The sequence below is a fragment of the Onychomys torridus genome, chromosome 13, assembly GCF_903995425.1.
Source record: "Onychomys torridus chromosome 13, mOncTor1.1, whole genome shotgun sequence".
NCBI classification, from domain to species: Eukaryota; Metazoa; Chordata; class Mammalia; order Rodentia; family Cricetidae; genus Onychomys; species Onychomys torridus.
Window position 1 is genome coordinate 26,023,052 of NC_050455.1, and position 14,805 is coordinate 26,037,856.

A 14,805-nucleotide genomic window follows, 5' to 3' on the forward strand; every position below is an offset into this window, starting at 1 on the left:
TTGGAGGGTTTCATGTATATTTTTAAATTGATTTTTGTTTATACTGTTTATTAATTTCAGCAAAATATGCATCAAATGACTGCTAGGTATGATGTATTCTTAGGTGTGCACCATCACATTGAGCAGTGGGTTAAATCTCTCATTTTTTTAGAGTCAGAATAAATTATTTAGAAAAGAGGACAATTGTCTTATAGTGGCCTAGCAATGCTGTTATGTATTTTTCAGTATTGGAGATTAAGCCTCGAGTTTTGCATGTTAGGCAAGTGTTCTAATATAAGATATATACCCAGCCCCCCCCCCCTTTAACATTTATTTGTTTATCTTTGTTTGTATATGTGTGTACATATATGGGTGCCAGTGTAGAGGTCTGAGGACAACTTGCAGAATTCAGTTCTCTCCTACAATGTCGTTCCCATGATCAAACTCAGATCATCAGGCTTGGCAGCAAGTACTTTTCCTCTTAGCCATCCACACCTACCTAACACCCTCACCCAACCAACATTTCTGTTTACTTAGGACAAGGGTCTTTCTTACAAGGTTGCCTAGGTAAGCTTTGTACTTTGATCTTCTTGCCTCAGCTTCTTGAGCAGCTAGGATTTTAGGTTTGCACTAGGAGGCCTAGCTATATGTGTTTGTGTGTAATTGTTATTTTGCTATCTAGTTCTGTGTACAATTTCCAAAGAGGTTATACCTATAAACTTCATAAAAATCACATGGGTATATAGATTTTTATGCTCTCTGCTGGGAACATAAAGATACAGCGCTCTCCAAGAAACTTACTGGTGTGCCTGGGTTATACTTGCCATCATGCTTAAAGATTAACAGAGAATGCTCCCTCAAAGTTTTGTCCTCATGGTTCATGTTTATATAATTATCTAGTTATATTTAAATTTCAAATAATACTGACTTATCGTTATTATAGTAATATTGGCATCAGCTTCATCATTATTCCATCTTTAATTCATAAACAGGTTGAATCATTTATTTTGGACCAAGAAGATTTGGATAACCCAGTCCTTAAAACGTCAGAGATATTCTTATCAAGTACAGCAGAAGGAGCAGATTTACGAACAGTGGATCCAGAGACCCAAGCGAGACTGGAAGCATTGCTAGAAGCAGCGGGTACTCTACAGATTTTCTCTTTAAAAGTAGATCTCATCTGGAGTGGTGGCCCACGCCTTTAATCTTACCACCTGGGAGGCAGAAGCAGGAGGATCTCCTTAGGACCATTGATAGATCCTATCTCACTACAACGACAACAGAAAGTGTAGATCTAAGATGTCATACAAGGTTATCTCAGGAATATTTGACATACCAAATTTATAATCTCTGATGTTTATTTTTTTATTTCCTAAAAAGTTCACACTCTGTATTTTAAAAATTTTTGGTTGAATGCAATGAACAATTTTTTGATTATTTTTTTAAGTTAGTAAAGATATTTAGTTATCAAGGACAAAATCAGATGCATAAAAAACATGGAAATTAAATGTAGTGGGTTTTTTGGTTTTGTTTTTTGTTTGTTTGTTTTTTGGTTTTTTGAGATAAAGTTTCTCTGTATAACAGTCCTGGCTATCCTGGAACGAACTCTGTAGACCAGGCTGGCAGAACTCAAAGAGATCCACCTGCCTCTGCCTCCAGAATGCTGGGATTAAAGGCTTATACCACCACTGTCTGGCCTGTTAAGTGTAGTTTATAAAATTTTTACTGTATTTGAACTGATTCAGGGAACTCTAATATTATTTATTCATTTTAATTGATTACCTTAATTATAAATTGCTATTTTTATTTTTAAATGAATACAAATTTAAGACTGAAATATACCAGGCTATGCCAAACTACTGGTTTTGAAGTACCAGCAAAGAAAATCTGTGATAGGCCTAATGTGATAGCTTATACCATTAATACTAGCCCTCTGTAGGGCTCACTCCCACCCCCCCCCCCAGCCTGGGTTACATAGTGATTTCCAAGCCAGCTGGAGCTACAGTATGAAACTTTGTCTCAAAAAAATGATTCAAGGGCTGAAGAGGTGTCTCAAGCAGTTAAGAGCACTGGCTGTTCTTTCAGAGGACCTGAGTTCAATTCCCAGCACCCACATGGTTCTCTCAACATACATAAAACTAAAATACCTATGCACACAAAACACGGATCCAAATATATAATAAACATGCTTTTTCACTGGGTGTTGTGGTACATATATATAAGGGAAACTGAGGCACATAATCACAGTTACAAGTTACAGACTTAAAGGAAAAAGCACATATAATATGCTTTCTTTATATTTTACTTATTTTTTAATTTATTATTATTTAATAAATTTATGATTATTGATTTTTTTTTTCCTACATGTATCTGTGTGAGGGTGTCAGAAGCTCTGGAACTGGAATTATAGACAGATGTTATGCATGTCGGTGCTGGGAATTGAACCCAGGTGTTTGGAAGAGCAGCCACTGAGTTTAACTGCTGAGCCATCTCTCCAGCCCCTACTTATTATTTTATAATGTAGTGTCTGCTCTTTATTTACTATACAGAGTTTCCATTGCACTGTAATTAAAGCCTTTTATCTTCTCTAAAATACAGAACTCTAGAGCAGGGTGTAGTCGCACAAGCCTATAATCCTGTCACCTGGGACACTGAAGCTAGAGAAATGCCTCAAATACAAGACCAGTTTAGCCTCCATAGCAAGACCTTTTCTCACAGAAACAAAAGAAGGAAGTCTAGCCAGCTGCTGGAATGCATGCTTACAGTTCTGTCACTTGGGAGGCTGAGGTAGAAAGATTACTTCAAACTTGTGGCCACCCTGACCGTATGTGTAAGTAGGTATGGTGGCTCATACCTGTGCAAGAAGTACCTGGGAGGCTAAGGTAAAAGGACCAAGCATTGAAGGCCAGCCTTCAATTGGCCCTATCTCAAAAAAAATTTTTTAGAGAAATTAATAGATAAATTTAAAATTATTGTTTATTTAAAATTATTTAATTATTATTTTATAAATTTGTGCACATTTATATGTGTAGGTGCTAGTGCCACTTCATGAGTTTGGAGGTCAAATGATAATTTTTGGGAGTTAGTTTTTTCCTATTACCTTGTCACTGAAGTTAAACTCAAGTCATCAGGCTTGGCAGCAGGTGCTTTTATTTGATGAGCCATTTCATTTCCTCATATATTCTATTTTTAAAATAGTACCTAAGCCAGGCATGGTGTCACACACCTTTAATTCCAACTCTCAGGAGGCAGTGGCAGGTGGATCTCTGAGTTTGAGGCCGGCATGCTTTGTCTACATATTCAGTTCCAGGGCAGCCAGGACCACATAGACCCTGCCCCCCCCCCCCCAAAAAAAACAAACCCTCAAATAAAGAAATAACCAGGACTACAAAGAGAGACTTTGTCTCTAATAAATAAATAAATAAATAAAATAATAAAAAATGGTAGCTACACATTACGTGCCATACTTTTACTTTATATTAGCTGTTAGCTGGCCTTATGTTACACTCCTATAGTCCCAGCAGTTGTGAGTTGGAGGCAGATGGATCAGGAGTTCAGGGCCAACTTTGGCTGTGTATTACATTTGAGGCCAACCTATGCAATATAAAAACCAGGGGAATAAATAGTGTTAAATGCTGAAAATTCAAAATAAAAAGTCCCAAAGCACATAAATTAATTCAGCTTCCTAGTACTACTAACCAGGTGAGTGGTAAGCACGAATGATCTCAGTACTCAGGAAACTCAAGGCAAGAGGATCAGAAATTCAAGACCAGCCTAGGTTATATAGCAAGCCCATATCTTAAAAATAAAATTGTATATATATGAGGTGTTGGATAGATGTCTCCATGGATCGGAGCGCTTGCTGTGCAAGTATGAGAGCATTAGTTTGGATCCCACAACCACATAAAAAGTCAGGTGTGGCAGGCTTGTAACTCCAGTGCTATGGGGGAAGCAGACAGGAGATTCCTTGGGGCTTGCTGGCTGTCAGCCTCGCTACTAGTCCATTGAGAGACTGAGTTTAGAAGGACCAAGGTAGAGAGTACTAGAGCAAGCACTGTTGATAGTCTCCTCTGACCTACACAAAAGCATGTTCGCCTACACTACATACACATATACCATACTCTCATATACATACATGCACATACAACACTGATACCCAAAACCTCAAACTATACTGTTAGAGGTTCAGAAAGATCATTAACAGCCTTTTAACATTTCATATCAAAGGAAGGAACATTTAAATTTCATCTATTAATGACTAGGAAAAAGATATAAAGGAAATTATGGAACCTATTTATAAATTACATAAATTCTTTGGATGTTACATATTTTGGTTTTTTATTTATGGTATCTGTCAAACTCAATTTAAAATGTTACCCTAGAAGATGTTAAGTGGATATTTGACCAAAAGGGGGGAAAATGTTGGATTGCTTATTATGATAAATTACAGGGTCTCTCTTCATTGTTACTGAAAATAAAATGGACAAGTGTCCTGTACTAGAGAGGTTTTTTTTGTTTTGTTTTGATTTTGTTTTTTTTGGGGGGGGGGTTTTCAAGACAGGTTTTCTCTGTGTAACAGTCCTTGCTGTCCTGGAACTCACTCTGTAGACCAGAGCTGGCCTCAAATTCACAGAGATCCTCTTACCTCTGCCTCCCGCATGCTGGGATTAAAGTCATGCACTACCACTGCCCAACTGGAGGTTTTCTGATATGACAGTTCTTCAAGTGAAATATTATTCATTTGGTACAATAAGGATCATATTAGGTCAAATTCAGAATTAGGTATAGGAAAAGTTAATATGTATATTGTGAAGATGGAAATACTGAGACATGGGTGGTTATGGCTTTGATGTTAGTGGTAGAGCTGAAATCATCAACCCTATTTATTTACTGTCAGGTTCATATATGGGGTCTATGTCATTTCTTTGGCATGTGTGCTTAAAATATAATTTCAACACTTTCTTTGCTTTTTCTTCCCTTGCACTGTCTCACTGACTAAGGAATTGGCAAATTGTCAACTGCTGATGGTAAAGCTTTTGCAGATCCTGAAGTGCTCCGGAGACTGACGTCTTCAGTTAGCTGTGCACTGGATGAAGCTGCTGCTGCATTGACACGGATGAGAGCAGAGAACACACACAGTTCAGGACAAGTGGACACGTATGCATTCAGTACTTTGCTAGCATTAAATGTTTTCTTGAGAAACGTGAACCAAGTGGGTATTCTAAGTTGATATATGAGTATGTACATACTATATGAATATAAAATGATATTTTTATTCATCTTTTTTGAGGCAGAGTCTCTCTATAGCCCTGGCTGCCCTGGAACTCATTGTAGACCAGGCTAGCTTTGAACTCTTGAGACCTGCCTGCCTCTTTTAATTGCTGGGGTTAAAGGCATGTGCCACTATGCCTGGCTTTATCTTTTTTTAAGTGTTTTTATTTTTATGTGTATGAATGTTTGCATGTATGTATGCTTGCTACATGTGTGCCCCTCCTTTCTCCACAAAATGCTGCATGGACCAGGAGATGTTTGTTTTGAGACAGGATCTCACTCTGTAGCCCAAGTAGCTCTTGAATTCTCAGCAGTCCTGCTTCAGCTTCCTTAGATGCTGGTGTTAAAAGTGTGAGCCACCATACCTAGCTTTGCATCCACTATTAAACATTTTTGTGGTTATTCAGTATTACAGTGTATGAGAAATCCAAACTGAATAAGACCTAGTTTCTACTTCAAAATAAGTTACACATTCTAAAGGTTACAGTAAATCTAACCTGACTACTTGATTAGTCATAAATGAAATAGATTACTTACTCAACAGTCTAGGTGCTGGTTGTTTAAATATGGTTTGTGGAGTATGAGTATCTATCAGAGCTTGTTTGAAGTTAGAGCCTTAGGCTCTGTCTTGGCATATGTTTGTAATACTTAGCACTCTGTAGGTAGAGGCAGGAGGATTGACAGTTTAAGGCCAACCATGGCTACATAATAAATTTAAACCCAGTGTGAGCTGTATAAGAGAGCCTATTTCAAAATGACTTTAAGTTTTAAACTCAGACTATAACCCAGATGTACTGGATCAAAATCTGCATTTTAATAGTCAGTATGGGTAGACTCCTGGATTTAAGTTAGGAATGCTGGTATACCTGTAATCTCAGCACTTGTGAGACTGAAATGAGATGATTGATGTGAATTCAAGGCCAGTCTGGGTTACATAGTGGGTTTGAGGACTGCTGAGACTATAGTATGAGAGTCTGTCTTAAGGAAAGGAAAAGTCAATTCATGGATTCCGTTTTATTTATTTATTTGTTTGTTTGAGACAGGAATTTACTGTGTAGCCCTGTCCGTTCCAGAACTTGCTCAGTAGACCAGGCTGGCTTCGAACTTACAGAGATCCCCTGCCTTTGCTTCCTGAGTGCTGGGACTAAAGATGTACCTCAACACTGCCAGGGTCAGTTAGTTATTTTACAGCAATTGTTTTTATCAAGGTAATACTTTAAACCATAGGTTCATGTACAAAAATATCTTTGTGAATCAATATGGTGGTAACCTTTAAAAGGTTGTCCACCTAATGCCTCTGAAGATAACTTTTTTACAAAGGAAAAAAATAGTATCTTTGCAAAAGATCTGCCTCTTTAAGGAGGCAGAGGCAAGCAGAACTCTGTGAGTTCAAGGCCAGTCTGATCTACATAGTGAGTTCTAGGACAGCCAGAGACATATAATAAGACCCTGTCTCAAAGAATGTCAGGCCAGTTAATTGGACTCACCATGGGTGGCTTTTATGCAGTCTGCTACAGCAGTGTTTGTTAACACAAATAGTAAAGCCAAAAATACGATGTCAATTTTAATTACAAGAACTCTGGATTCATTTGTAGATTATCATTACTGTAAGTTAATACTTTGAGAAAAGCTTAAGCTTCAACCCATACCAGAAAACAGCAACAGAAAAAAGGTAGTCCCTTTGTACTACATCAATTACATTTTTAGTTATTTTTAACACTTTAAACTAAAAAACAGTCCCAGCACCCAGGAGGCAGAGCCAGGTGGATCTCTGTGAGTTCGAGGCCAGCCTGGTCTACAGATCGAGATCCAGGACAGACACCAAAACTACACAGAGAAACCCTGTCTCAAACAAACAAAAACAAAATAAAGAAAAGAAAAGAAAAAAAAACTAAAAAACAAACTGGCTAACACCCTAATTTTATGTATAATGACAGTATTATTTTAAAAAATATTTTATTTGATGTGTGAGAATACATGCTGCATGTGTATATTTGCATCACGTGTATTATGCCTGGTGCTTGTGGAGTCAGAAGAGTGTCAGGTCTTTTGTAATTGAAGTTACAGATGCTTGTGAACTGAACCCAGGTCCTCTGCATGAGCAGCAAGTTCTCTTAACTACTGAGCCATCTCTTTAGGCTCATAATGATTATTTTTCACTACCTTTGTATAAGAATAATTCTACAATCAGATTTGTACCAGAAGCATTTTTTTTTTTTTTTTTGCTGATGTTTTGTGATTTGAAATTAATGGCTGTGGCCCAGAAAGATGACTCAAGAGGTAAAAGGTCTTACTGTCAAACCTAATAATCTGGGTTTGATTCTTGGGACCCACATGTTAGAGGGAGAAGATAAACTCATATGGATTGTCCTTTGACTTTCACATATCCGTGCTGTGGCAGAGGTAGAAGTACACATGTACATACACACAAACAAAAGTTAAAAAAAAAAAGCTAATATTCATCCTAAGAGCCTACTGTTTTCTCTGCTGAGGAACCCACTGTAGAGCTAGTGCTGATGTTTTCACTGCTACTGTTACATGAGTCGATGTCTAAATGTGATTTTGGATAATCACATTTTATATAAGCTTAATTTGGAAGAATTTTCAAATTAAGCTTATATAAAACTTTCAAAATCTTAAATTGCTAAAATGACACAGTAGCACATGCCTTTCATCCCAGCACTTGGGAAGCTGAGGCAGGTGGATCTCTGAGTTCGAGGCTAGCCTGGTCTATATAGTGAGTTCCAGGACAGCCAGGGCTATGTAGAAAGACCCTGTCTTTTAAAAAATATTGCTCAAATATTCTTCTAGGGCTTCCAGTATTGTTGCATTTAAAAAAGAACATTGTTTCATAAACTCAAGATTACAAAGTCTGAGGGCCAGAAGGTTTGGAACTTGGATTGTCAGGCTTGGCAGCACTCACCTTTCCCCATCTTGCTGGCCCTCAGTCACTCTGTGCCTGTCAAAAATCTATACTGGAGCCAGGTTTGGTGGAATGTGAGTGTAATCCCAGCATTACATAATTACATAATAGAGTTGGGAACCTTCTGGACTACATTAGACCCATTTCTTTCTTTCTTTCTTTCTTTCTTTCTTTCTTTCTTTCTTTCTTTCTTTCTTTCTCTCTTTCTCTCTCTCTTTCTTTCTTTCATTCATTCATTCATTTATTCACTCACTCACTCACTTACTTGGAGCCAGGTTTGGTCGAATGTGAGTGTAATCCCAGCATTACATAATAGAGTTTGGGAACCTTCTGGGCTACACTAGACCATTTTATTTATTTATTTGCTTGTTTATTTGCTTATTTACTTACTTACTTACTTATTTATTATGTATACATGTCTGCATGTATGCCTGCAGGCCAGAAGAAGGTACCAGATCTCGTTACAGATGGTTGTGAGCCACCATGTGGTTGCTGGGAACTGAACTCAGGACCTCTGGAAGAGCAGTTGATGCTCTTAACCACTGAGCCATCTCTCCAGCCCTAGACCCATATTATTAATAAGCAGACACAAGTTTACTTCTATATTCTAAAACCCAACAGTGATTCTGTTAGTTGCTTTTGAATCTGTAAGCTTTGAGGATTGCTATTTTGTGAACTTCGGATATAAAAAGTTTACCAGAAAGATTTTGAAAGATAAAAACAACAGTTGTTGGGGGATGATGGTTGGGAAAACAGTGTAGGAAGATAAGAGAATCAACAGAAATAAAGTATGTATGAAAATCTGGTAATGAAACCCGTATTGTATATACTATTAAAAAATAAATTTAAAAATAGGGCAGAAGCGAGGGCTCAGCAGTTAGGAGAACTTGCTGCTCTTCAAGAGGACCTGGGTTTGGTTCTTAGAATAGAACTCACATGGTGCCTAACAAATGTCTATAACTCATACAAAATACATCTATAATAATAATAATGATAATAATAAAGTGTATTTTCAAATTCATATTGTCTAGTTGAAGTTTGTATATAATTACAGTTACAAATAGAATACTTGGCACAAAATGCTCATGCCAATTAATCTCTGTGCATTTTTCTATGTGTCTAACCGTTTGATGTAATTTTTTGTCGTAGGATCACGAGTCTTTTTGCATCAGTTAATTCTGTGTGATTTGATTTTAGTCGCAGTCTGGCAGAAGCTTGTTCAGATGGAGATGTGACTGCCGTTCGCAAGTTGTTAGATGAAGGCAGAAGTGTAAATGAACATACAGAAGAAGGAGAAAGCCTGCTGTGTTTGGCTTGTTCAGCAGGATATTATGAACTGGCACAAGTAAGCAGAAATAACCTTTATTAATTTTAGTAGTGCTGGGGATCATCAAATCCAGGGCCTTGTGCAGGTGAAGTAAATGCTTTACCTCTGAGCTGCATCCCCAGCCCCCAAATAATTGTCAGTGTTTAAAATTATAAAGGGGCTTGGGTATTTTAGTTATTTTTATGACTTGTAAAAGAAACTATAATTAGAAGCCAGAGACCCTTCCTTTCCTTTCTCTTTTAGAAATATATACAATTCATTTTTTTGTGTATATGTAGCTAGGCATGGTTTATTTTTTTATCATTTATTTAAAGCTAATCCTATTGAGTAAGAATTAATCATATTTTAAGCTCTTCTGTTTTTGGAGTTTTTGTGTACATATGTTTTATGTGTATGTTTGAATATGTGTGGACATGCATATATAGGCCAGAAGTTGATGTTAGGTGTGTCTTCCTTGACCACTGTCCACTTTGTTCACTGAGATAGGGACTTTTACCCTGGTGGACCTAGAGTGAACCAATTTGCTCCTCTAGCTAGCCCGCTTGCCCTGGAGATCTCCTGTATCTGCCTCTCAAGTTCTGGGAACTCCAGCCCTCAGGTTTTCATAGTGAACACTATCTACTGAGCCATATCCTCTGTTCTAAACTTTTAAAAATAGTATATAAGCTGAGCAGTGGTGGTATACACTTTTAATCCCAGCACTTGGGAGGCAAGGGAAGGTGGATCTCTGATCCTGATCTACAGTGTGAGTTCTAGGACAGCCAGGGCTACAAAGAGAAAATCTGTCTTGGAAAAGAAAAGAAAATAGTGTGTAACTGGGGCCTGAGACATGGCTTAGTGGTAAGAGCACTGGCTGCTCTTCAAGAGGACCCAGCACCCACATGGTACGCTCACAATCATCTATAACTCTAATCCCAGAGGATCTGATGCCTTAGGGCCTCTGTAAGCGCTATGTATGGATGTGGTACATAGACACACGGGCAGGCAAAACACCCATACACACAAAATTTTTAAAAAGAAAACAAAATCGATAACTGGTCAGGTGAGATGACTTAGCAGGTAAGATCACCTACTACCAAGCCCAAGGACCTGACTTTGAGTTTGATTACTGGGGCCCACATAGTGAAGAGAGAGAGATCCAGTTCTTACAAGTTGTCCTCTGACTTCCACCTGTGTGCTGTGATCCTTATGTGCCTGTTGACACACACAGAGAATTAGTAAAATGTAATTAAAACAAAACAATGCATAGCTAAGGTGGTGGTGCCCACCTGTAATTCTAGCACTTGGAAGACCGGGGCAAGCAAATAACAAGTTTGAGGCCAGGCTGAGCTACATAGTGAGTCCCTGTCTCAAATAACTAATAAAAAACAAATATAACCATAAAAGAAAGTAGAAGTTTATTTCTACTCCATTCAGATTACCCCTGTTCTAATGTTTTTTTCCTTCTATATGGAGCAATATTGGGAAGTCAACCATTTTTATTGTTTCCTTGCTAGACAGTCTCAAACACAGCACAAATTCTTTTACAATTAGGATGGCTAATGGATCTTTATTAAAGGTCAACATGTAATAGCTAGGAGTGGTGGTGCATGCCTGTAACCCTAGCATTTGGGTTGTGGGGACAGGAGGACCTGGATTCAAGGTTGTCCATGGCTGCCTAGTTAGTTTGAGGCCAGCCTCAGGTGCGTAAGATCCTCTCTCAAATGGTATTGGAAAAATATATGATCTGACCTGTCATCCTGACCAGTAAAAATTGTATTTTCATCCCTATCTCAAAAGGTTATCTTCTCACATTGAATATTTTGTCTGCAAGTACTATTAATAGTAAGCAATAACAACTTCTTTGTGTGTTTTTAAAGGTACTACTAGCTATGCATGCTAATGTTGAAGATCGAGGGAATAAAGGAGATATAACTCCTTTGATGGCAGCTTCCAGTGGAGGTTATTTAGATATTGTGAAATTATTACTTCTCCATGATGCAGATGTCAACTCCCAGTCAGCAACGGGTATGTAGAAATTGATATGAAGGAAAAATTGTCATAATTTTTTATTATATTACAAATTGACTGCCAGGCAGTGATGGCGCACACCTTTAATCCCAGCACTCAGGAGGCGGAGGCAGAGGCAGGCGAATCTCTGTGAGTTCGAGGCCGGCCTGGTCTACAGAGAAAGTTCCAGGACAGCCAAGGGTACAGAGAGAAACCCTGTCTCAAAAATCCAAAAAAAAGACATAATTTATTATAACATGATAATAAAAATTTGATTACTAAAGCATTGTGAGATGGCACAGTGGGTAAGACACTTGCTGCCAGGCTTAAAAACTGAGTTCCATTTCCAGGATGCACATGGCAGAAGAAGAGAACCAACTCTTGAAAGTTACCTCTTCTTTCACACTTAGGCCATGGCATACACATACCCCACCTTATGCACACACAAAACAAATAAATGTAATTTTAAAAAATCAGATTATTGGGAAAAAATTAATGGAAACTGAAAATAATTTTGACTTTGAGATCTTTAAAAGTCTTTGTTGTAGTTGTTAAGTTATGGTCTCAACATGTAGGCCAGGATGGCCCTTGCACTCAAAAATCCTCTTTTTTTGGCCCCTGGAGTGTTTGGATTGTAGCATGCACCACCATGCCTGGCTGAAAAGTCTTTAACCCAGTGTGCAGCCTTACTGAAATCCTTGTACTCAGGAGGCTGAAGGTAGGGGACTTCTTGAGTCTAAGGATAGTCTGGGGTTGATGGCAAGGTCCTATTTCCAACAACAACAAATCTAACATAAACTTGAACTGAGCATAGTGGCACTTGTGTGTAGTCTTAGCATTTAGGAACCTGAGGCAGGAGGATTGCTGTGTATTTGAAACACATATTGGATACATAGGGTCTTCCAGTATAGTTCAAGTCTGCATAATAAAACCATCTCAAAACCAAACAGTGTAGGTTCTGTTTGGTCAAGATAAACAGTTTTTCTGCTACAAATAGTTTCTTTTCTTTTGTCCCAATGAAATGTAATGTATAAAGAAAAAGCTTTATGTCCGGTAGTTCTTTATCTCATTCAAGTATAGCTCCTTTGACTTTGTTTATGGTGTCAGATTTTTCATTATGGTATGCTGAATACATTTATTAATAAGAAAATACCCACCCCCAATTTACTTCTCCCTCCTCTTTTTTTAAATGCATAAAGTTTTAATAATATATATTAACAGTATGATTTAAGTTTAGATCTGGGGCCAGGAATGTCGATAAGTTGGTATAGTACTTGCCAAATGTGCACGAAACCCTGAGTCCACTTCCCAGAATCACACAAGCCAGATGTGCTAGTTACTGCTCTGTTGCTGTGACAAAACACCATGATCAGAGCCACTTCTAAAAGAAAGCATTGTGGGTTGGGGATTCAGCTCAGTGGGTTCGATCCTCAGCCCCTCCCCCGCAAAAAAAGAAAGAAAGCATTTAACTGGGTTTTATAGTTTGAAAGCATTAGAGTCCGTGATTGTGGAGCAAAGACATGGCACAAGAAGAGCAGAGAGCTCACACCTTTTTTTGTTTGTTTTTTGCGTCAGAGTTTCTCTGTGTAACAGTCCTGGCTGTCCTTGAACTCACTCTGTAGACCAGGCTGGCCTCAGACTCAGAGACCTGCCTGCCTCTACCTCCCTAGTGCTGGGGTTAAAGGTGTGCTCCACTACTGCCCATGCACGCATTGGGAATGGCAGAAATCTTTTAAAACCGTAAAGCCAGTCTCCAGTGACACATCTACTCTAAGACTACACCTCCTGATCCTTCCCAACCAGTTCCACCAACTGTGGACCACATATCCAACCATATGAGCCTATGGGGGCCATTCTCATCCAAACCACTGTATTTCACTCCGTAACTCCCAATAGGCTTGTAGCCATATCATAATGCAAAACACATTTAGTCCAACTTCAAAAGTCCTTATAGTCTTATAGTCATAGTCTCAATACTGTTTTAAAGTTTAAGTCTTTCTAAGACTCAAGGCTAGTGGTTCTTAACCTCTGGGTCGTGACCCCTTGGGGTCAGACAACCCTTTCACAGGAGTGGCCTAAGACCATTGGAAAACACAGATACTTACATTATGATTCATAACAGTAACAAAATTATAGTTATGAAGTAAAAATGAAAATTATTTTATGGTTGAAGGGTCACCAAAACATGAGGAACTATATTAAAGGGTCACAGCATTAGGAAGGTTGAGAACCACTACTCAAGGCAACCTCTTAATTGTAACCCTCCTTAAAATCAGAAAACAAATTACATACTTCCAATATACAGTGGCACAGATATATACATTACCATTACAAAGGGAGAGATGGGACACAGTGAGGAAATACTAGACCAAGATGGAAACCAGCCTGGCAAACTCCAAATCCTGTAGCTCCGGGTATAGTATCAAAGGACTTAGATGGTTCTCCCTTTCCAGCTTTGCAACCTGCAACACACTTCTTTTTCCTAGCCTAGTTCCACCCCCTGTATGCAGCTCTCCTTGGCAGACATCCCATACATAGCTCTGGCACCTGTAATATTTTGGGATCTCCGATGCAATCCAGCTGTCATCTTGACAGCTTTATGAAATGGTCTCTCAGGGCCTCCATGTAGGACCACCCCTGCTACATACCTGGCGTTAGTGGCTCTCCTTATATAAGTTGGAAGCTTAGCTTAGTGGAGTTTCCCCTTTATTTCTATGTGGATCAGGCCTCACCTTGATCTCCTTACCTATTTCAGCACAAACCTTAACTCCCAACATTAAATTTCCTCGTGCTCTTTTTCTCTTTAAACTGTATAATTTCTATTTATTTTTGTTCCATTTGCTCATTTTTATAGTAGTCCTACATAAGAGTGATTATTAGCCGGGCGGTGGTGGCACACACCTGGGATCCCAGCACTTGGGAGGCAGAGGCAGGTGGATCTCTGTGAGTTCGAGGCCAGCCTGGTGTACAAAACAAGTTCCAGGAAAGGCGCAAAGCTACAGAGAAACCCTGTCTTGAAAAAAACAAAAACAAAAGTGATTATTAGGCTGTCTTCAAAATTTTTCACAGAAATTTTCTGTTATTTGTCGATTTAGCCTCAGGCAAATTCTTAGGACAAGAAAGCTGCCACATTCTTTGCCAAAATATCACAAGAATATCTCTAGCCCAGTTGGTAACATTGTTTCTCTTTGAAACCTCTTGGGCTAGGTCTCCATAGGCCTCATTGCTCTCAGCACTACTGTCTTCTAAGCTCCTACTAGAATGGTCCATTAAGCTCTGCTTACAACATTCAACTGCTTTTCTAATCTAAGGTCCC

The 14,805-nt window shown here is 38.6% G+C and overlaps 1 protein-coding gene across 9 annotated transcripts in view; it reads left to right on the forward strand.

Moving 5' to 3' along the window:
- The window catches only part of LOC118594698 (ankyrin repeat and KH domain-containing protein 1), a 119,349-nt gene that overhangs the window by 14,519 nt on the left and 90,025 nt on the right, over nt 1-14,805 (forward strand). For all 9 annotated transcript variants that reach the window (XM_036204804.1, XM_036204803.1, XM_036204799.1 and 6 more), the window contains exons 2-5: nt 972-1,122; nt 4,980-5,136; nt 9,371-9,518; nt 11,360-11,507. In XM_036204804.1, coding sequence (XP_036060697.1) covers nt 972-1,122; nt 4,980-5,136; nt 9,371-9,518; nt 11,360-11,507 — 604 coding nt within the window. The remainder of the gene's footprint in view (nt 1-971; nt 1,123-4,979; nt 5,137-9,370; nt 9,519-11,359; nt 11,508-14,805) is intronic.